We start from the raw sequence: 24,524 nt of genomic DNA on the forward strand, positions 1-24,524 counted from the left end.
ATGCTCCCAGGTTCTTTCCCTCCATTGCATTTTCTCATGATGCCACCCTCCGTGGGGGCCTCAGAAATTTTTTTCCAACTGAGGGTTCACTACTACCCTCAATGCTACGGTTGATGGAGATCTTGGTAAATCTGACTAATTTCCTGCACTTCTGCCCTCAGTCCTCTCCTCCCTTCACACACTAACGATAGGTTCCCTAGTCCTCACTTTCCACCTCTCATCCAAAGGATCATAAGTTGCCATTTCTGTCGCCTCCAACAGGATGCTGCCACCAGACGCATATTCCCCAGTCAGCATTCTGCAGGGACCATTCCCTCCAGGTCATCCTGCTCCACTCCTCAACCACTCCCAACACTTCCCCACACCCCATAACAACTTCCTATGCATTCGCAGAAGGTGCAGCACTTGCTCATTTATCTTTTTTCCTCCTCATGATCCAAGGCCCGAGACAAACTTCCAGGTGAAGTAGCAACTTATCTGAAGTTCATCCCATCTAAACTACTACACCTGCTGCTCACAATGCGGTTTCTAAATTATGGCGACGGGCACAGACTGAGCAACTACTTTCGAGAACATGTACAGTCTGCCTGTAAAAATGACAGTTGCTTGTCACTTCAACATATCACTATATCTACACCAACATTTCTGTCTCAGGCCTGTTGCAGTGCTCCAGTGAGGCTGTCAACACAAGCTGGAATAACAATACCTCATCTTCCATTTAGCCCAACTGACAATTCCAAATTGATTGTCAACGTAATCCTTCACAGAGTCAGGATCATCAGTGCTGGTGTGACTCCAGCTACAAAGGCCGTTCGTCCCAAAGACTGAGATAAAACATCCCTTTGGCTGTTTTCAATAAGCAAGGTATCATTCTACCAGACCAGTTCATGCTTACAAAACTTACACACTATTCAACATTAGATGCTGATCATCCCTGCAAGTTTGTATCCTTAAAGTGCCCACCCATTTTATTTAGAAATCCTCACCTCCAGCACCCTGGTTGGTAGAGAATTCAAGATCATCACCACTCTCAGCATAAAGAAGTTTTTCCACCAAATCCCCCTCATCTCTTGTTCAAAAATTTAAATTTATGACCTTAGTCCTATCAGCACAGCTGAAGGGAAGAGGTTTCCCCATCTACTTCAATTTAACCCGGTCATAATTTTGTTCACCTATCTTAAATCTCCCAATCTCCGCTGCTCCAAGGACAACAAACCCAGATATTCCAATCTAACCTGTGCCCATCCTTATAACCATTCTGGTAAATCACCTCTGCATTACCTCACATATTTCCTAAAGGATGCTAATCAGATGAAATACTTTAGTTAAGGCCAAACCAACAAAGATGATGGGAGGGGCAAGTTTTATTTACACACAGAGTGTTAATAGTCTGGAACGCACTGCTTAGGGTAGTGTTGGAAACAGATACATAGGGGAGTTTGAGGGACTTTTAGATAAGCACATGAATATGAAAGGAATTAAGGGATATGGACAAAGGGCAGGCAGAAGGGATTAATTTAATTTGGCATCATGTTCAGCACAACATTGTGGGCTCAAGGGCTTGTTCCTGTGCTGTATTGTTCTATGTTCAAACCAGAGTTTTATTAAGGCCAATAAGTATCCCTTAACACAATCAGTACAGATTTTCTATGTCACTGTTGCACGAAACTTATGTGCAAGTTGGCTGCTCATTTCCTTTAAAAGATACCTCATAAAATAATTTAATAAGAAATACTGAGCTTTAGGATGTTCTGATATTTTGAAATCCATTGCATTAAAGTCAAGTCTTTTTTTTCTCATAAGCTGTTTATCTGTAATACCTCTTCCGTGCAAAAGTCATCAACCTGAAATGTTAAGTCAACTGTTGTACCTTTCAAGGACACAAAGGGCTCAAATTTGAAGTAATTCTACTTTTATATAAACCCATCTTTTGAGTAATTTATGCCATTAGTATAATTCACAGATATTTTGAGTAGAATAAGGAACCATTGTTCAAATACTTTATCATAAAATCCCTACAGTGTGGGGCCCAACAATCCACACACTTCGCATATAAGAAATTTCCCAGAAGCTTACCTTCTTGGTTAGCTCTGTGTGCTGCTGGAGCTTTCCAGCCAACAGTTCCTTATCTTCATGGTGCAGTTGTTTTGTTTTGTCTTGTTCCTGGGTAAAGATATCTCTTAGTTCCTGCAGTGCCTTGCTCTTCTCAGCTTCAAACTCATCCTACACAGGAAGTATTATTCAGGGAAATATACTGGTTACTTCACAACCAAGACAATATAAATCTTCAAGACAATGTACTGCACTGCGGTGTAACAACAAAACATAGACTCATGATCAAGTTAAGGTTTTTGTTATCTACAGAAGTAAACAACACGTATTGTGACCATTGGCCTCATATCCATTTCATTACTTGGAAAGCTTGCCTAGGTCCTACAAGATGTTAAAATTGACATGGAATGAAGTCTGCTGTTCTGGTTGAATTAACAGCATCTCTGTACAAGAATTTTCTACAAGCTGCTGAGATAAACCCACTTTGCCAAAAGGAATTGCAGAATCTTATCAAGCAAACCCAATGCATCTCAATCCTACTTCATATTTCTGTTTGAAACTGGTAACTGTAAAACACCATTTACAACCGAGGTTGCAAATAGAAATAGAGAAATAAAGAGGTCAAGTCATAGACATTCAATCAAGTACCATGAAGTCAGATCATTAAGGGAAAGATAAACACTTGCAACTGTCGAGCAGTGATTGTTTTTGTACAATGGGACGTGAAAATGAATTCCTTTCCGCTATGATTTTGAATTGCTGCACCTGACAGTCCAAGGTAGTACCTGAAACATTCTCTGATCATCACATTTTGCATACACTGATGACTGCACAATTTTCAAATCCACTTGCACTGCACATAATTCTGATATAAGATGTTTCTATACAAAGTTGAGGTGTTGCACCCAGTAGAAACTTCCATTTTAGCTTATATGTAATACAAGTGTGTGTATTTCTGGTGTTAGTTTGTTATAAAAAATACTGTGTCATGGAATATATAGGCTCAATTACCAAGTGTTAACATTGCTGTTTGTTCTCAGATAGTTATGTTTTAAACTATCTCCTCTAATTCACAGTAAAATTGAATAGTGAAGAGTGTCATGTGGCCTCACACAAAAGCTGCCCAGAGTCAAGCCCCTATAACCCAATGGCCAGGGGAAAGGAGCCCATGTTGAAGCTTATCAAAAAAGTGATACATTTAGATGCATAGTCTTACAACCGTACAGCATGGAAAGAGATCCTTTGGTCCAACTCACCCATGCCAAGCAGATATCTTAAATTAATCTAGTCCCATTTGCCAGCGTTTGACCAGTATCCCTCTAAACCCTTCCGATTCATGTACTCATCAAAAGGTCTTTTAAATGTTTTAATTGTATTAGTCTCCACCACCTCCTCTGGCAGCTTATTCCATACATGCACTACCCTTTGCATGAGAAGTTGCCTCTCAGGTCCAGTTTAAATCTTTCTCTTCTCACGTTAAACCTATGCCCTCTAGTTTTCCACTCAGCTACCCTGAGGAAAGATTTCAGTTGGTTTAAAGGCCCTGTCTATTCACCCTATTGATACCCCTCATGATTTTATAAACGTTTATGTCACTCCTCAGCCTCTAAGGCTTCACAGAAAATAGGCCCATCCTATTCAGCCTCTCCCTACAGCTCAAACCTTCCAACTCTGGCAACATCCTTATAAACCTTTTCTGAACTCTTTCAGGTTTCACAACATCCTTCCCATAGCAAGGAGATCAGAATTGCATGCAGTATTCCGAAAGTGGCTTAACCAATGTCCTGTACAGCCACAACATGACCTCTCAACTCCTACACTCAATGCAGTTTCTTAACACCTAAACAATAAAAAAGACAGCTGAATTTGTTGCTTACAGGCCAGACAAACCAAGAGTTTTTGAGAAGACACAATATAAGTGATGCCATGCAGGTAGAAAAAATAGACTGTACTATAGTTAACAGGGGATGGTGACAGCAGATCCCCTGTTTGAGGAAACAAGGATTGTGAAGACTTAAAGACCAGAAGTAACTTGCAACTGAAAATCCACTTGATGATGTTCAAAGGACTGAGTGAAGAGGACTTTGTTTAAAGGTCCAGTGGAAGATCCACTTTTTTGAAACAGGGAGATGAGATTTTGTTCATGCTGTACTTTAGAACATAGAACATTACAGCACAGTACAGGCCCTTCGGCCCTCGATGTTGTGCCGACCTGTCATACCAATCTGAAGCCCATCAAACCTACACTATTCCATGTACGTCCATATGCTTGTCCAATGATGACTTAAATGTACTTAAAGGTGGCGAATCTACTACTGTTGCAGGCAAAGCGTTCCATACCCTTATTACTCTCTGAGTAAAGAAACTACCTCTGACATCTGTCCTATATCTTTCACCCCTCAATTTAAAGCTATGCCCCCTTGTGCTCGCCGTCACCATCCAAGGAAAAAGGCTCTCCCTATCCACCCTATCTAACCCTCTGATTATTTTATATGTCTCAATTAAGTCACCTCTCAACCTTCTTCTCTCTAATGAAAACAGCCTCAAGTCCCTCACCCTTTCCTCATAAGACCTTCCCTCCATATCAGGCAACATCCTAGTAAATCTTCTCTGCACCCTTTACAAAGCTTCCACATCCTTCTTATAATGCGGTGACCAGAACTGTACACAATACTCCAAGTGCGGCCGCACCAGAGTTTTGTACAGCTTCACCATAACCTCTTGGTTCCGGAACTCGATCCCTCTATTAATAAAAGCTAAAACACTGTATGCCTTCTTAACAGCCCTGTCAACCTGGGTGGCAACTTTCAAGGATCTGTGTACATGGACACCGAGATCTCTCTGCTCATCTACACTACTAAGAATCTTACCATTAGCCCAGTACTTTGCATTCCGGTTACTCCTACCAAAGTACATCACCTCACACTTGTCCGCATTAAACTCCATTTGCCACATCTCTGCCCAGCTCTGCAGCTTATCTATGTCTCTCTGTAACCTACAACATCCTGCGTCACTATCCACAACTCCACCGACCTTAGTGTCGTCTGCAAATTTACTAACCCATCCTTCTACACCCTCATCCAGGTCATTTATAAAAATGACGAACAGCCGTGGACTCAACACTGACCCTTGCGGTACACCACTAGTAACTGGTCTCCAGGATGAACATTTCCCATCAACCACCACCCTTTGTCTTCTTTCAGCAAGCCAATTTCTGATTCAAACTGCTACATCTCCCACAATCCCATTCCTCCGCATTTTGTACAATAGCCTACTGTGGGGAACCTTATCGAACACCTTGCTGAAATCCATATACACCACATCAACCGGTTTACTCTCACTCTTAATCACAAGACTACAATTTTGCAGTGAATGTGGCTCAATCTGTATTCAACGCATGGGTTTTCAGTTAAGTTGTTCATTGGGAAAACCCGATTTCTTTAATTTATTGCTCAGGCGCCCACTACATAATGTTTAGTTAATACTGGTTTTCCTTTGTTCGCTACAATAGAAAATTGGAAAACACCCAAGGCCAAATGCAGCCGTAACCTTATATGCCTGACTGTGTCTAAGCGACTGTGATCTGTATGCCCTCATTTGCTACGATCTGCTTGTACTGCTCAGAAAACAAAGCTTTTGCTGTACTTAGGCACATGTGGCTACAATAAATCAAATCAAATCAAATCAAACCTTTCAGGTGCCTCATTATTCAGGACTGGAAGTACAAGTGAAGATAGACAATGCAATCCTCTGGAATTCCTGATGTACTGAATATGTGGAAGTTCCAATTTTTGTTGAGCAATTCCTCTAGTCCCCAGGATGCTTCACAAGTAAGAACTACAGTTGAGAAGTTTAGACAGTTCCACAGTACTTACCTTGATAGCTACCCATGAAATATTAGATGAATCTAAACCCAGTCCAACATCTGTACAACCACAAAACTGACCATCCCCGACTTCCAGTCTCCTGCTGACCACCCAACCTGATTACTCCTTTTGACTGCCCTCTTGGCCTGACCTAACACCCTGAATAAATTTGACTGGACTGCCCCAACTGCTCCCAACCTACAACAATCCTAACCTCTACCCATTTACTCATCTCACCAATTATCCAGAGAGCCACCTAACCACCTCATTCACCAATCTTGTACCCACTTAAAGACTCCTCCATTCAAACGGGATGTTTAAACTTACCTTAAAGCAGCTTGTTTTGTAGGTCTTGTCTTGCCCTGGCTTCACTTAGCTCCAGGAACATTCCCCAAAGGATTCTGCATTGTGCATTTCTGTGAAATCCAGGGTGAAAGAACCCAACCTGGCATGTTCAAAAGCTTTATTTTTCCTATCCAAACACCTTCCTTTAGCACCAGTCCTTTGTCTGTCTATACATGCGTAGCAGCCCCTTCAACACCAGCTTCTTAATATTTATTAATTTATTCATTTCTTTATCATTGACATTAGTAGATCTGTACAAGCAAAAACGAACAGTTTCTGCACAACTCCAACAAAGGCAGCATACAGAAACTGGAAATGAGATTAAACCAGAAAAAGATCAACATAGCAAGTCACTCAACATTTGCAGAAATAAAGAATTAATGCTGCTTCAATGCTTTTTCTCTTCACAGATGCTGCCTGGCTTATTGACCATTGCCAGCATTTTCTATTTTATTAGTTATATGAAAAAGGTACTAGGTTGTTTTCAGAACCCAAATAGTTTAGACACAGCTGTTATCCAGGCTGCTGAATTCTTAGCACCCTCACTTGCTGAGATTGACAATAAACACCAAATAGCAGTGCTTTGGATCCGTATGTACAATGCCTCATTAGACTTTTCAGCACACTGCTTTTTTTTTTAACTGGCAGCTCATTTTCAACTGGGATAACTAATACCTTAACAGTTAAATCTCTGTCTCATTGTTTCAGCTTCTGCAAGAAATAGAGGCAGTCACAAATCTAGAGAGCAGGATATGCATTCATACCCTATAGTCTTGCATGCACTACTGCCGTGCATTCTCAGATCTAGGTTGCATATAATAGAAAAAGGCAAGTTGAGGGGAAAAAAATTATTCAACATATAATACAAAAATAGACTGAGTTTACCTGCTTAATCTCTTCCTTTGTTAAGCAGCCTGCAATTTCTTGTGAATATTACCTTGAGTTGCTTAATTTCCTGAGTAAGAAAGAGCTCAGACTGGTTCTTGAGAAGCTCAAACTCCTCCTGGAACTGCTGTAGTTGCTGTGATTTCTCAATTTCAAATTTGGACTGCAACGACTGTCGCACCTTTTCTGCTTCTGACTTGGCTGTATGAACCTAGCAATCAAAATTACAAGCAATGAGTACAGTAGATCACTGAACTGAAGAGGCAACAAAACTAAATCTCAGAATTACAGAGACAACTATTTAAGTTCATTCAAAGATATCATGGTCAAGACATATTATAAAATAATTATCTTTGTTGGTAAATAATGCAGAAATTTGATGCTACTTATTTGAAGGTATTATTATCGAGTTGAATTGCACTTCCAAGGGTTAATTCCAAAACATTATCTTTGGCCACATGGCATAAAATTCAGAAGTTAGGCATTATAGCCTATCAAACATATATTCGGGATAGTGTTTTTTCATACAGGCCAGTTTGAGACAAATGGCATTCAATAACTAAACCTACAGGGAAAATCAGCATAATAATTCTTTCAAAAAATAATTAATAGGATGTGGGCACCAGTACCCAGGCCAGTATTTATTTCTCAGCCCTAAAATTCCCAAGATGGAGATAATAAGCTGCTTTCCTGAATCATGGTGAAAATTCTCTCAACAGTACTTTTAAGTATGGAGTTCTGGGTTTCTGATCTTGCAACAGAGGAATGGTGATATACTTTCAAGTAAGGTTATTGTGTGGCTTGGAGGTAGGGATGAACCTATGCATCTGCTGTCCTTCTCCTTCCAAGTAGGCCATACTTGATGCTAATGTCAACAATGCCTTTCATCAATTTGCCATTGATAAGTATACTGATGCTATTTGGATGGTCAGCAATGTAACTGTGCTGGAGTGCAACCTTCCCTTTTGTACTTTTTCTGCCTTTTCCTGCTTCTGTGCTACATTAAATTTATCACATCCAACTCTTTCTAGTTGTGATGAAAAATAACTTCAAAGTTTGATTCTGTGCACTCATGATAAGTCATCATTTGAACAATCAATTCATTGAATAAATAAAATTAGTCCAGTTTATTTTATAATCTCTTTATCGAACATTCCTGCAATCTTTATAACACTGTTTATCTGAATTCAAAAATATCCACCACCCACTCAGTATTGTCGTGGACCTTTCGATGTTCACAGAATTAAACCATACATTTTTATTACCAATAGAAGCAATTTTAGAGGCACTCTTCCGAAGCAAACTAAGATATACAGAACTTCCTGCCATACAGAACATTTACTGTGTATTAACTATATCATGATTTATAATTGGCTTTCATCTGAGTTTGCCATACAGTAGCTATGGTAAATGTACACAAAGACTCTAGTAAGTGGGCAGTATCCAGTTCATATACAAAAGAATTTACATCAGCATCAGAAGGCAGTCAAGGAGATTCAAATGCTGCAAATAAAAGCAGAACATTCACGAAATACTTGCAGCTTTACATCATGGGCTTCGGTTATAGTATTAAATTACTAGATAGTGAGAAAACGCCCAATTGTGAATGACCCACTGCTGATAACGAATGTTGCTAGTGCATTATTTTAATTGTATGCAGATATTGGGCATTAACTGAAGATTCACTACAGTTCATGTAAAAATAGGAATGGGTGAAAATGGTGGCTGCTGCATTCAAAGGGTGCATGCTTATGTTACTTTGTAACTAAATGTATCAAAGTGCCTCAAAATTGTCTCTAGTTTTAACCTCACCAACTACCTGGTAGTAGAACAGAATTTCAATTTCGGATTCAATCTCTAACAGCCATTCTTCAGTCAAAAATAGCTGATTAATTTTCCCAGTCCCACCATATTGCTAAAGCAGTAATATCATGGATTAGATTGCCCTTTTCACATTGATGGATCCTTTGAGCCAAAATGGTGGTTGAATGTTCAGTTCCTGTAGAACCTGAAGAAGCACAAACCTGTTCTTTTTGGTTTTGCATCTGAATCTTTGTTAGTTCTTCACTAAGCTTTCGTGCATACTCCTTTTTCTGTTTCTCAGCCTCTGTAGACTGCAGCATTTGAAGGTCCTTAAGCGCTTGCTGATGCTGATCTTCAAGGCGAAGTACCTCATCTCGAATTACATCAAGGCGCTTCTGATGCTCCTGTTCCAGTAAAGCCCTGTGGTTGCCGAGAGCTGCCTCCAAATCTTCCTGCAAAATACACCAATAAGTGAGCAAAAGTCAAAAGTTGATTCAGTTTCTTTCTTCTCAAGCAAAAATACCTTTTATCTTTTGTTTTAATTCAATGGCTGCATTACAAATTTTGAGACCTTAGGAATGGAAGGAAAAGTTGCAGTACAGAATTATGTTAGCAGTTTGCACTTAAAATCGCGAAAACAAAATTGCTGAATTGTCAGGATCTGGAATACTACCAGCAAAAGTTGATTGCACACAACTCCGAAACAAAAGGATTGATACAGGTCATGAGGAATGCATAGGGCTACAGACAAAAAATGGTCATAAAACATCTTGTTTTTAAAATTGTTATCCTTCATGGCTTCTCCATTCTCTCAATCTCCCCGCACTCTCATCAATCAGGTTCAGGCTGATCTATATCTGTCCTCTTGGGCAATCCTAATTTCTGCTGCTTCACTTGGAAAAGGTCATGACCTAAAACAGTACCTCTGCTTCTCTCTACAAAGTTGCTGGCAGAACCGCTAAGTATTTCCTAAATGTTCTGCTTTTATATAAACGTAAGTCATTGTCAGTATATAGAGCTATGTTTGAATGAAAACCTGCACAGGCACGACAGGCTGAACAGCCTCCTTCAACGTTATTGATTTCTATGATTCCATGACAATTAGGGACAGAAATATCTCACTTGAAAACTTGAGATAGAAAGTGTGGATTTAATATTTGCTTTCAAGGAAGAACAGGATCAAACTGAAATAACTTAGGCCTCCAAACATCTGGCTTATTTTAACATACTTCCTTATCCATTATTTGAGGTTTACATTAAGCAGTGGAAAACTATGCATTGTTGACTAAAATTTTCTCCATTCTAAGTGAGGCTAAATATTTATTATAAGTTAACAATTGGAATACAGAACAATTTGATAACACACTTTTCTGTCTGGTCGGGAACCAACACAACATAACTGTAACTAAATCTGGCAACCTTGTGGATTTCCTCGAGCTCTGTTGCCATGTCTCTAATTTTTTCCAGGTGAATGGCAGCTAGTTCCTTTTGGATTGTCTCCTGTGCATCACACAATTCAGCCTTATGGTCAGTTTTCAGCTGATTTACTTCTCCAGCTAGTTTCTCTGCATACTCTCTCTTCATTGTCTGTAAATTCTCCTCAGAGGTTTTCACTGCCTCTTGCAATCTCTGAATCTCTGTCTGGTATTTACATGTTGCATCTTCCAGATCTGCTGAGTGCTTCAGTTGCAAGGCATCCAAAGTAGCCAAATTCTCTTTCTCCACGGCCTCCATTTCAGCTTGATGCTTGGTGTGCAACTTCATTTTCAAATCCGCTAACTGATTCTGATGGCATGATATCAGATGTTTGCTTTGGCTTTCTAGCTCCTCCACATGCCTTTTCTTCAGCTCCTGGAGAAGGGTCTCCTGTTCAGACATAAAATTGTCCATCATCTGTTTGTGATCTTCCATGAACCTAGAAAGTTCATAAGGATGTAAAAACTAAAATTAATGCATAGAATGTTAAGATGTGAAGCATTCATTTCAATAATTTAAATGAGTTTCAATTTTTAATTCCATCTCCACACAATTCTCCTAAGAAACACAAAATCTCAATAAAGATGATTTTAGACTCACAAGTGATATTGAGACTTTTACTACTGCTGGAATTACCTTCTGGAGGACAGGTGGAGAGAATAAGGGCCATACAGAAACATTCCTCTGGGTAGTAAATGACTTTGGTAAAACCTCAGGTGAGTAAGATGCTATTTTAACTGCTGAAGGAATAGACTGGCTTGCCTACAATTGATTTTATTTTTCTAAGTGCAGATGATATATTGCAAAGGGCAATGGGCTTAATCATGTCAGGCCCCCAGAAACACAGGTCATTTTCAGATCATTCACAGGTCATTGGATGCAAAAGCAACTACTGGAAAAAGAGAATCAGGTGCGGGAACAGAAGATCAGTGTGCAACAAGAAAAAAAAATTCCATAATATCTGAAGAACAACCAACAGAATAATGCTTTGAAATTTTAATGATGCTAGCGAGTTTTGAGAAGATTTGTAGCTCAGGTTGAGGTTCTGGATGTAAGTTTGTTCGCTGAGCTGGAAGGTTCGTTTTCAGACGTTTCGTCACCATTCTAGGTAACATCACCAGTGAGCCTCCGGTGAGCGCTGGTGTTATGTCCCGCTTTCTATTTATCTGTTTAAGTTTCTTTGGGTTGGTGATGTCATTTCCTGTGTTGATGTCATCTCCTGTGTTGGTGATGTCATTTCCTGGTCTTTTTCTCAGAGGGTGGTAGATGGGCTCCAAATCAATGTGTTTGTTAATGGAGTTCTGGTTGGAATGCCATGCTTCTATGAATTCTCATGCATGTCTCTGTTTGGCTTGTCCGAAGATGGATGTGTTGTCCCAATCGAAGTGGTGTCCTTCCACATCTGTACGTAAGGATACTAGTGATAGTGGGTCATGTCTTTTTCTGGCTAGTTGATGTTCATGTATCCTGGTGGCTAGTTTTCTGCCTGTTTGTCCAATGTAGTGCTTGTCACAGTTCTTGCAAGGTATTTTGTAAATGACGAACGCTAGCCACCAGGATACACGAACATCATTTACAAAATACCTTGCAAGAACTGTGACAAACACTACATTGGACAAACAGGCAAAAGGCTAACCACCAGAATACATGAACATCAACTAGCCAGAAAAAGACATGACCCACGATCACTAGTATCCTTACATACAGATGAGGAAGGACACCACTTTGATTGGGACAACACATCCATCCTAGGACAAGCCAAACACAGACACGCATGAGAATTGCTAGAAACATGGCATTCCAACCAGAACTCCATTAACAAACACATTGATTTGGAGCCCATCCACCACCCTCTGAGAAAAAGAACAGGAAATGACATCACCAACCCAAAGAAACCTAAACAGATAAATAGAAAGCGGGAAAGCATAACACTAGCGCTTTACCGGAGGCTCACTGATGATGTTACCTAGAGTGGGGACGAAACGTCTGAAAACGAACCTTCCAACTCAGCGAGCAAACTTACATTCAATGATGCTCTTAATTACCACAGTGGCCATGGAGACATTGCATTTCTCTGTATCATAAACGTCTACTGCCCTTATTTATGCATAAGAGGAAGAAACTGGTTAGGATAAAGACAGAACCAATGTACACTTTTACATGGCATCCTGTGATGGTTTGAGGGAACAAATGGGTTGTTTTCATTGCATATTTCATGCTTCATATTACTCACTGAATTGCCAATGCATCCTGAATCCAACTTAGAAGAGTACTTTGTACAATCTGCTGTGGATCATTTTATACAATCATGTTATTTTCTCAGTTGACAATGGTAAATTAGGGATTAGTACACTGAAAGATAGGGAACTTTGAGTTCAGAAAAAAATGGATTAAAGTATCCACAAAAACAAAAACTCTTCTTCTCCCCAGTAATAGAGACCTATTATTCTGTTTGCATTACTTGTACCAAATCCTGGAAAATTGTTCCAATACATGGCAATATTTTACTCCCAAGCCATGTCTACGTATTACTAACCTGTTCTGTACTTCTAGGTGTTTCACAGTTGATTGCGCCTGCACATTGACTTGGAATTTCTCAAACTCCTCTGCCATCAGAGACTTTGCCATGGTAAGTTCAGCATCAAACTGCGCTTGGATTTTCTGGCGTATTGCTACAATTTCTGGTAACTGTTCATTCTTAAGACCATCCTGAATCTGCTGTAGATGTTTTTTTTCTTCCTTTAGCTGTATCTCAAGTTCAGAGATTGTGGCACACTGTTCTTCTTGAGTCCGATTCATTTCTGCATTCCTCTGGTTAAATTCCTGTTCCATTGCTCGCCTTTCTTCTTCAAATTCATTGATGAGCTCCTTGTGTAAAGCTGCTATTTTCTGTTCAGTGCTGGCTTGTAGCTCCTCTCTTAAAATCTTCAATGCACATTTTTTCTCCATTGTACATTCCTGCATTTTGGCCTCAAGTTCTTCTCTGCTGGCCTCAAGTTTACGGTTAGCTTTTTCCAGCAACAGGGCTTTGTCCTGAAAAATAATCACAACAGGAAAATAGCTAATTAAATCCCCATTTGCAAGGTTGGTCATTGAAACAAATATGCCCAGCCTTAACAAACAGCTGTGAAACCATTAATGTGAACCACAAAATAGGCACAACACAGGAGGTCACCATTCAGCCTGTCAAGTCTGTGCAGGCTCTCCAAAACAAATTCAGCTATTTTCATTACCTGATCCCAGTGGCCCTGAAATTCTCTCCAGATGCTTATCCAACTTCCTTTTGAAAGCCACTATTAAATCCACTTCCACCACACTCTCCGGCAGTACATTCAAGATTCCAGCCACTTGCAGTCCTCAGGCCCCTTACACCAATGAGACAAGTTTCCCTCCTTCTACCATACCCAGCCTCCCTAAGATTTTAATCTATAGCTTGGAGTGGATTTTTTTTTAAAATGTAGAGGGTGCCTGTTAAGAACAAGCTGAAATCAAGGCAAGTTTACTCAGAACACTCTACCCAACTGATACTTCCAAAAAGAAAGCCATCTTGGTGAGTTCAGGCTGAAGTGATTTTGTTCTTTTAAAACAGTGATTAAAGAAACATCAAGATTGTTTATCCCTAGGAACCTTTGTCGCTTGATCACCCATGCCAGAACATCAAACTTTGGGACCGCTAACAGTTTATATTTTAACACATCATAATTATATATTACTGACTTCTAAATATTAACCAATCATTGTCTCTTCATTGAATAAGTATTGGTTTAATAGTAAATGCATAATTGTGTTCATTAATAAGCCTGATTGATTGATCTTGTTCTTTAAACCCTGACACAGGTATAGTACTTAAATTGGTCACTTTGGAAAATGGGAAAAGTATTTTCCTTTACCTTGCGGCCTGTGAAGTAGTGGGACTGGAGTGACAGCGCATTCCACCAGCCTTGATCGTAACAACAATCAATGCTCACAATGTGATCTCCTTTACATTGGGAGACCAAATTAGATTGGCAACTCTGCAAAACATCTCAGATTGTCTGCAAATGTGACTCCAAATCTCAAGTGGTTGCTCTCAAGCTGCCATCTCTATTCTTGGTTTACTGCTGTGCAGCTCAAGAGCCCTTCATTGTTTGATGAAGAACTTCACATCCTTCTGAGCTCAAAGATGAATTCAACACAACTTCAGACCAAAATATCTGTGTGCTTCCCCCATTCCATCCCCTTTTGTTTGCAGATTTTGGTTCTGTGATTTTCTCATCTCTAATTTGGATGACAGATATTGATTATTCTACTGTTTAGCTCTTTGGCAGCTCCTACCAAATCATTTATTGTCTTCTGCCCATGCCATCACAGAAATCTTCTCTTTGAAGTTTTTAAACTTCCCCTCCTTTTGTTTCACCCAGCTATTGGATTTCTAACCTTTTTCAGTTCTGATGAAACAACATAACTTGAAAAGTTAACTGTTTCTCCTATATGCTGCTTGATCTGCTCAGTAGTTCCGACATTTTCTACTTTTATTTCACAAGAATCTTACCCTATTACCGTCAATAATTCACCCATTAAAACTCTGATCTGTTTATCCTCTTTCAAATTGTACCATTCAGTTTATATTGCCTCTTCTGCACTATTTTATAGCAATGTGGAAATAGTTTTTTATTTAGAGTCTTATTTTAAAGGTTGATAAGCTAATTCATCACAAGCGAATTTCAAATCGATCCCAACAATGTCTTGAATGGACTTCATGCTTTCAGTTATTATGCTTACACTTAATAAATTATTTTTATGTTTTAAGTGTTTTGCTTGGTGCTTGAATTTCACTGCCACCTTCCCAGGCAAGTAATTGAAAACTTACCTCAAGATAAGGTTGGTGCACAAAAAATATTACCTGGTACAACCCGGTGGTGTTATTCAAGCTGACCAAATCTGGAGATCCGAGAGATGGAAGGATAAGATGCAAAAGTTTTCAAAGTTATTTTCCTTGACGGAATATCTGCATAACTGAAATGCATGTGTAATTTGAACTTCTCAGAAATAAACTACACCTTTACTTAAAATAAAGAGAAACAAATAAAGAATGGAAACCAAAACTGACCTGGTTAACTTGCTTGAGCTGCTTGGTAAGTTCCATTGTTACAATGGCATGATCTCTCTTCAGACATTCAATTTCTTCTTGCAGACAGGCAATTTTCTTTGTTTCAGAGTCCACTGCAGCTAATTTGTCCATCTCCATTTCCTCCAACTTTTGGACATACTTTTTCACTTCCATCTCTACCTCTCGGGCAGTCTGTTGTGCACACTGGAGTCGTAACTGAGTAATCTCTACAAAATAAATTACATGCACTTCCTCAAGAGAAAGAAACATAATCCTTGTTTTCTCTGAAATTATTAGAACAAATAATCACTCCATTTGACTAGCTTATGAAAAAGTTTCCCACCTCCCCAAGAAATTGGGTGACAACAATATGCATATAACTGCACAACTTTGAAGCAAATTTTATTAGTCAATACACTTCAACTCAGTTGTAATAGCAATGAAAACCATGCAGATTTTAAAAATCCACTGTACAAGATCTATATGTATAACCAATAGAAATACTCTCCATCTAAAGGAAGCCTAAGTGCTTGTAGTACATGGCAGGTGCAACTAAAATGCCAAATCAAATTATGAGCATTAATGCTACTTGAAGATGAATCCTGACTGGCAGCAGTGTAAAAAGCAATAATATTCAGCTTGGCTTATTAAAAATGATATGGAAAGCACAAGGATACAAACAAGTTCAAAGTTCTAATGTTGCGACAGAAGCAATGAGAAGGACAGAGAAAGAACAGATTACACAAATCAAGACAGTCTATGAGTCAGTTCTGATGTTAACAGCAGGGAATGAAGTGGCATAATTCTGGTTCCGAAGGAGCAGCAGCTCAGTGGTTAATACTGTTGCCTCACAGCACCAGGGATCCAGGTTCAACTCCAGCCTTGGATTTGCATGTTCTCCCTGAGTCTGCCTCCAGGTGCTCCAGTTTCCTTCCAAAGTGCAAAGATGTGCAGGGTAGGTGGACTGGCCATGCTAAATTGCCCAGATCATTCAGGGATGTCTAAGCCAGAGAAAATGCGGTGTTACGGGGAGAGGGTGGGTGGGTGGGTCTGGGCAAGATGCTCTTCGAAGGGTCAGTGCAGACTGCTCCCACACTGTAGGATTCCATGGCTCGAAGGAGAAAATCAGTGCTCAGGAGTTCAAATACTATTTTGGCAGCTATGTCCAAATTGAGGATAGTCCGAGAATGACTTTCAATAGCAGAAATGTGCTACAGAGTCGTGCGGGTGCTACACGACTGAATTTGCAACGCGTAGCAACACAATGCTGAAAATCAGAAACACTACTGAAATTGCTGGAAAAACCTAGACAGTGTGGCAGCATGTGAGGAGAGGAAGCAGAGTTAATGTTTTGTATCCAGTGGCCCTTCTTCAGAATTGATTGTAGCACAGAGAAGGTTGGCATACATGCTGAAAATGGGGTGGGGAGGACGGAGAAGTAGATAGAGATGGAGCTCAGATGGAGAGAATGACAGTGAGGCAGACAAACAAATGGGTAAATAAAATAACAACTTTCTCCCAAGAATACATACATCATAATGCGATTGTTCAAAGGATGCAATCACCATTAAGCATGCAGAAGTTTCATTTAGCAACCAGTTGAACCAATTGTCATGCTCACTTACAGGTACAAATATACAAAAGGTTAACTGGAAAATTACAAACTGCTGTCTCTAGCCTGCCCCATACAACAAAATGTCCTATAAATTTCTCTTTTCAACCAAGCCTCTGATCATCTACCTGCTTAAAAATCTGCTTATGTGGCCATTTCAAAATTTTGTCCTGTAATGTTTCTTTGAAACATTTCATCTTTTATTATGTTAAATACACCAAATAAATAGTGGTTTTCATAATTAATAGCAGGCACTCGTACCCACTTGGAGTTCTGTAATTGCAGAGACATAGAGTAATACAGCACGTGATCAGGCCCTTCGGCCCAAACTGGTCAACGCTGACCATGGCGCCCACTTTGCTAGTTCCAATCATCTGGATTTGGTTCATTTCCCTCTAAACCCTTCTCATCATGTACTTATCCAAATGTTTTTTAAATGTTGCTATTGTACCTGCCTCAACCACTTTCACCAACAGCCAATTCAATTTATGCACTACTCTTTGCGTGAAGGAGTTGCCCCTCAGGTCCTCCTTAAATCTATCCCCTCTCACCTTAAACCTATGCGCTCTAGTTTTCAATTCCCCGTCCTTGGGAAAAGATCTAGATGCATTCATCCTATCAATGCCCGTCATGATTGAATACACCTCAATACAGTGACCCCTCATTCTCCTACATTCCATGGAATAAAGTCCTGACTTGGCCAACCTGTGCCTATAACTCAGGCCTGAGGGGAAAATTTCATCAAATATTTCCCCCATCTCTTGTAGCTCCACACATAGATGGCCATCCTGAATCTTTAAGGGGACCCATTCTCTCCCTAGCCACCCTCTTACTCTCAATATAGCAACAAAACCTCTTGGGATTATCTTAATTAACGTTATCTGCCAGATCAATCGCATAGTCTCTTTTTGCTTTTTTGATTTCCCTTTTAAGTGTGCTTCTACACTTTTTACAGTCATCCACGGATTCACTTGAGCCTGATAGCTTAAACCCAATGTATGTTTCTCTTTTCCTGACCACAGCCTCAATATCCCTGGTTAGCCAGGGATTCCTAAGCCTGCCAGCTTTTCCCTTCATTCTATCAGGGATATACTGTCCCTGGATTCTTGATACTACACTTTGAAAAGCCTCCCCTTTGCCAATTGTTCCTTTTCCTTAAAAGAGACTCACCCAATCGACCGCTGCTAGATCCTTCCCAATGGCACCAAAATTGGCCCTGCTCCAGTTTAGCACCTTAACTTGTGGACCTGTCTTATCTTTTTCCATGACCACATTAAAACGCAGAGAGTTATGGTCACTGGACCCAAAGTACTCTCCGATTGACACTTCAATTACTTGCCCAACCTCCTTTCCTAAGAGAAGGTCCACTGTTGCATCCTCCCAAGTAGAGTCCTTTACATAATGATTTAGGAAACTTTCTCGGACACATTTGACAAATTCCACCCCATCCAGGCCTTTTACACTCTGGATGGCCCAGTCAACATCAGGGAAAATTAAAACCTCCAACCAATACTACTCTGTTATTCTTACAGGTATCTGCAATCTCCCTACACATCAGTCCTCTAGCAGCCGCTGGTTATTTGGTGATCTATAATACAGTCCCAACAGAGTGGCTATCCCTTCATGTTTCAAAGTTCTAACCATATGGCCTCATTTGAAGACCTCTTAAGAATATCCTCTCTAAGCACTGTTGTTATGTCCTCCTTTATCAGAAGGGCAACACTCCCTCATCGCTTATTTGTACTTTTGTCTGTACCTTCCAGTATCCTGGAACATTAAGCTGCCAGTCCCGCCCTTCTCTCAGTCATATTTATATCTCAGTCTCCAGAGACAATCCAAGCTCTGAGCTCAACTGCCTTACCAGTCAGGCCTCATGCATTGAAATAAATGCACTTCAAACCAGAAGACCTTTCCTCCCTTTATTATGTCCCCAGCTATCCTGAATAGTAAACTTGTTCTTGATGGTTTATGTAATTTTCCCCTGGCTTCTCAATGACCCCTGTCTTATGCAGCGTTCCATTCCCCTGCTAAATTAGTTTAAACCTTTCCAAGTAACACCAGCAAATCTCCCTGTGAGGATGTTGGACCTCCTCCAATTCAAGTGCAACCTGTCACTTGGGAACAGCTAAAAAATACCTACATCAAAGAGAATAACATCTGGAAAGTCCTCTCCAAATCATTTAGACAATAAGAAATAGACAGGGATACCAGCAAGTCTGACCTAGAGTCATAGGGTCCGAAAGCACAAAGACAGGCCCTTCTGCCCAGGATAATAAAGTGTGAAGCTGGATGAACACAGCAGGCCAAGCAGCATCTCAGTAGCACAAAAGCTGATATTACAGGCCTAGACCCTTCATCAGAGAGGGGGATGGGGAGAGGGTTCTGGAATAAATAAGGAGAGAGGGGGAGGTGGACTGAAGATGGAGAGAAAAGCCGCCTTCGCCTCCACGCTTACTTCTTTAACCGGGAGCCAAACCCTCCCTCCACTGACCCCTTCACCCGCCTCCAACACAAGTCCTCCTCCTGGACACCGTCGAGACATTAACCGCCTCAACCTCTCCACCCCTCCCACCCACTCCAACCTCCACCCCGCAGAACGGGCAGCCCTCCGCTCCAACCCCAACCTCACCATCAAACCTGCAGACAGGGAGGCGCAGTGGTAGTATGGCGCACTGACCTCTACATCGCCGAGGCCAAACGCCAACTCTCCAACACCTCCTCCTACCGCCTCCTCGATCATTACCCCACCCCCGAGCACCAAACCACTACTATCCATGACCTCATCACCTCAGGGGACCTCCCACCCACAGACTCCAACCTCATCATTCCCCAACCCCGCACGGCCCGTTTCTATCTCCTTCCCAAAATCCACTAACCTGCCTGCCCTGGTCGACCCATTGTCCCAGCCTGTTCCTGCCCCACCGAACTCACCACCACCTATCTGGGCTCCATTTTCTCCCCTTTGGTCCAGGAACTCCCCACCTACGTCTGTGACACCATCCACGCCCTCCACCTCCTCCAGAACTTCCAATTCACTGGCCCCCAACACCTCATTTTCACCAGAACGTCCAGTCCCTATACACCTGTATTCCTCATGCAGATGGCCTCAAGGCCCTCCGCTTCTTCCTGTCCCGCAGGCCTGACCAGACCCCCTCCACCGACACCTTCATCCGCCTAGCCAAACTCATCCTCACCCTCAACAACTTCTCTTTCAATTCCTCCCAATTCCTACAGACAAAGGGGGTGGCCATGGGTACCCACACGGGCCCCAGCTATGCCTGCCTCTTTGTAGGTTATGTGGAACAGTCCGTCTTCCACACCTACACAGGCCCCAAACCCCACCTCTTCCTCCGTTACATTGATGACTGTATCGGCGCCGCATCTTGCTCCCCAGAGGAGCTCGAACAGTTCATCCACTTCACCAACACCTTCCACCCCAACCTCAAGTTCACCTGGGCCATCTCCAACACATCCCTCATCTTCCTGGACCTCTCAGTTTCCATCTCAGGTAACCAGCTTGTAACTGATGTCCATTTCAAGTCCACCGACTCCCATAGCTACCTAGAATGCTAGAATCCTCCCACCCACCCTCGTGCAAAAATTCCATCCTCTATTCCCAACTCCTCCGCCTCCGCCGCATCTGCTCCCAGGATGAGGCATTTCGCTCCCGCACATCTCAGATGTCCAAGTTCCTCAAGGACCGCAACTTTCCTCCCACTGTGGTGGAGAACGCTCTTGGCCGCGTTTCCCACATTTCCCACAACACATCCCTCACACCCTGCCCCCACCACAACCGCCCCCAGAGGATCCCCCTCGTTCTCACACACCACCCCACCAACCTCCGGATACAACGCATCATCCTCTGACACTTCCGCCATCTACAATCCGACCCCACCACCCAAGACATTTTTCCATCCCCACCCTTGTCTGCCTTCCGGAGAGACCACTCTCTCCGTGGCTCCCTCGTTCGCTCCACACTCCCCTCCAACCCCACCACACTCGGCACCTTCCCCTGCAACCGCAGGAAGTGCTACACTTGCCCTCACACCTCCTCCGTCACCCCCATCTCAGGCCCCAAGATGACTTTCCACATTAAGCAGAGGTTCACCTGCACATCTGCCAATGTGGTATACTGTATCCATTGTACCCGGTGTGGCTTCCTCTACATTGGAGAAACCAAGCAGAGGCTTGGGGACTGCTTTGCAGAATACCTCCGCTCGGTTTGCAATGAACAACTGCACCTCCCAGTCGCAAACCATTTTAACTCACCCTCCCATTCTTTCGATGACATGTCCGTCATGGGCCTCCTGCAGTGCCACAAGCATGCCACCCGAAGGTTGCAGGAACAGCAACTCATATTCCACTCGGGAACCCTGCAGCCCAATGGTATCAATGTAGACTTCAACAGCTTCAAAATCTCCCCTTCCCCCACCGCATCCCAAAACCAGCCTAGCACATCCCCTTCCCCCACTGCATCCCAAAACCAGCCCAGCCTGTCTCTGCCTCCGTAACCTGTTCTTCCTCTCACCCATCCCTTCCTCCCACCCCAAGCCGCACCTCCATTTCCTACCTACTAACCTCATCCCACCTCCGAGACTTGTCCGCCTTCCCTGGACTGACCTATCCCCTCCCTACCTCCCCACGTATTCTCTCCTCTCCACCTATCTTCTTTTCTCTCCATCTTCGGTCCGCCTCCCCCTCTCTCCCTATTTATTCCAGAACCCTCTCCCCATCCCCCTCTCTGAAGAAGGGTCTAGGCCTGAAACATCAGCTTTTGTGTTCCTGAGATACTGCTTGGCCTGCTGTGTTCATTCAGCTTCACACTTTATTATCTTGGATTCTCCAGCATCTGCAGTTCCCATTATCCCTTCTGCCCAAACTGGTCCATGCCGATCAAAATGTTTATCCAGACTAACTCCATTACCCTGCACTTGGCCCATACCCTTCCAAACCTTTCCTATCCAAGCATTTGACCAAATGCCTTTTAAATGTTGTTAATGTACCCACCTTAGTCACTTCTACTGGCAGCTCATTCCATTTGAAAGCGACCTTGTATGTAAAAAAAAGTTGCCTCTCTGATCCCATTTATTCTTTCCCCTCTTACCTTAAACTGATGCTCTCTAGTCCTTGATTCCCCAACCCAGGGAAAAAGACTGAGTGCATTCACCCGATCCATGTCTCTCATAATTATATGCACTTCTATAAGACTCCCCCCATAGTCTCCAGCGCTCGAAAGAAAAAGTTCTAGCTTGTCCAACCTCTCACTATAACTTAGTTCCTTACATCCTGGCAATATCCTTGTAAATTTCTTCTGTATTCTTTCCAGTTTAATAACAGCCTTCCTGTAGCAAGGAGACCAAAACTCAACACAATACTCCAAGTGCAGCCTCACCAATGTCCTGTACAACGCCAATATGATTTCCCAACTTCCCCATCAATCAGGGCATGGAGTATAGGACAGTGTGTGAAAAAGCCTTCTTCACGGCCCTGTCTACCTGTGACTCCACTTTCAGAGATTCGTGAGCCTGAACCCGAAGGTCCCTCTCTTCCACTACACTTGCAAGGCCCTACCATTCATCGGGAAATTCCTACCTGGATTTGACTTTCCAAAACACAACACCTCAAATTTATCTTTATTAAACTCTATTTGCCATTTCACAGCCCAGTCCCCCAGCTGATCAAGATCCTCCTGTAATTATTCTTAACATACCTTATTGCGCACAATACTGCTTATTTTAGTGTCTACAAACTTACTAATCATGCTTTGTACATTCTCATCTGAATCATTGACACAGATAACAAACAGCACCAAACCCTGAGGCACACCACTAATCACTGGCCTTCAGCCTGACAAGCATCCTTCCGCTATTACCCACTGCTTCCCACTATCAAGCTAACTGTGTATCCAATTTGCTAGCTCTCCTTGGATTCCATGCAATCTAACTTTCCAGAGGAGCCTACCGTGTGGAATCTTGTCAAAGGCCTTACTGAAACCCCCACAGATTACGTCAACTGCTTTGCCCTCAACCACCTTCCTTGCCACTTCATCAAAGAACTGTAACAATTTTGGGAGGCATGATCTCCCATGCACAAAGCCATGGTGACTACTCCAAAGCAAGCCAAGTCTTTCCAAATGCAGGTATATCTCATCCCTCAGAATCTTCTCAAGTAACTTACTTAACTACCACAGATGTTAGGCTTACTGGTCTATAGATTCCAGGATTTTCTTTGCAGCCCTTCTTGAATAAGGGCACAACATTTGCTACCCTCCAGTCTTCTGGGACCCACCCATGGCTAACAATGATGCAAATATATCAGCCAGGGTTCCCGCCATTTCTTTTCTAGCCTCTTGCAGGGTTCTTGGTTATATCCGGTTGGGACCAGGAGATTTATCCACCTTCATACATTCTAATACATCCAACACTTCCTCTACTCTGATATGGACTGTCCCCCAAGATATCACTACTAACTTGGCCAAGTTCCCGAGGCCATGGATACCCACATGGGCCCAAGCTATGCCTGCCTCTTTGTAGCTTATGTGGAACAATCCATTTTCCGTACATACACTGGCCCTAAATGTCACCTCTTCCTCCGTTACATTGATGACTGTATCGGTGCCACCTCGTGCACCCACGAGGAGCTCACACAGTTCATCCGCTTCCAACACCTTCCACCCCAACCTTAAGTTAACCTGGGCCATCTTTAATACCTCTCTCTCCTTCCTGGACCTCTGTCTCCATCTCAGGCAAGCACCTGGAAACTGATATCCATTTCAAGCCCACCAGCTCCCACAGCTACCTACAATACACCTCCTCCCACCAACGTCCTGCAAAAATGCTGTCCCCTATTCCCAATTCCTTCGCTTCTGCCACATCTGCTCCCAGGATGAGGCATTCCATTCCCATACATCTTAGATGTCCTCGTTTTTCAAGGACCACAACTTCCCCAACTCAGTGGTCAAGAACGCCATCGACCGTATCTCCCGCATTTCACGCAAATCATCCCTTACACCACCTCCCCCACATAACCACAAAAACAGAATCCTCCCTCGTCCTCACATGTTACCCCATCAACTTCCGGATACAACGGATCATCCTCTGACACTTCTGCCTCCTGCAATCAGACCCCACCACCAAAGACATTTTTCCCTCCCCAACCTTATCTGCTATCCAGAGGGACCACTCTTTCCAAGTCTCCCTTGTCTGCTCCACACTCCCCTCCTGCCGCACCTCACCCAGCACTTTTCTCTGCAACTGCAGGAAGTGCTACACCTGCCCTTACACTTCCCCCAGACCCCCATCCCAGGCCCCAAGAAGATTTTCCACGTCAAGCAGATGTTCTCCTGAACATTTGCTAATGTGGTATACTGTATCCGCTGTTCCTGTTGTGGCTTCCT

The 24,524-nt window shown here is 42.3% G+C and overlaps 1 protein-coding gene across 6 annotated transcripts in view; it reads right to left on the reverse strand.

The window, feature by feature from the left end:
- pcnt (pericentrin) overlaps positions 1–24,524 on the reverse strand; it is a 323,443-nt gene that overhangs the window by 178,541 nt on the left and 120,378 nt on the right. For all 6 annotated transcript variants that reach the window (XM_048534231.2, XM_059647013.1, XM_048534228.2 and 3 more), the window contains 6 exons: positions 15,517–15,743; positions 12,964–13,460; positions 10,371–10,866; positions 9,173–9,403; positions 7,201–7,359; positions 2,077–2,223 (listed from right to left, as the gene is read on the reverse strand). In XM_048534231.2, coding sequence (XP_048390188.2) covers positions 2,077–2,223; positions 7,201–7,359; positions 9,173–9,403; positions 10,371–10,866; positions 12,964–13,460; positions 15,517–15,743 — 1,757 coding nt within the window. The remainder of the gene's footprint in view (positions 1–2,076; positions 2,224–7,200; positions 7,360–9,172; positions 9,404–10,370; positions 10,867–12,963; positions 13,461–15,516; positions 15,744–24,524) is intronic.

This window comes from Stegostoma tigrinum, chromosome 7 (genome assembly GCF_030684315.1).
Source record: "Stegostoma tigrinum isolate sSteTig4 chromosome 7, sSteTig4.hap1, whole genome shotgun sequence".
In the NCBI taxonomy this organism is placed as follows: Eukaryota; Metazoa; Chordata; class Chondrichthyes; order Orectolobiformes; family Stegostomatidae; genus Stegostoma; species Stegostoma tigrinum.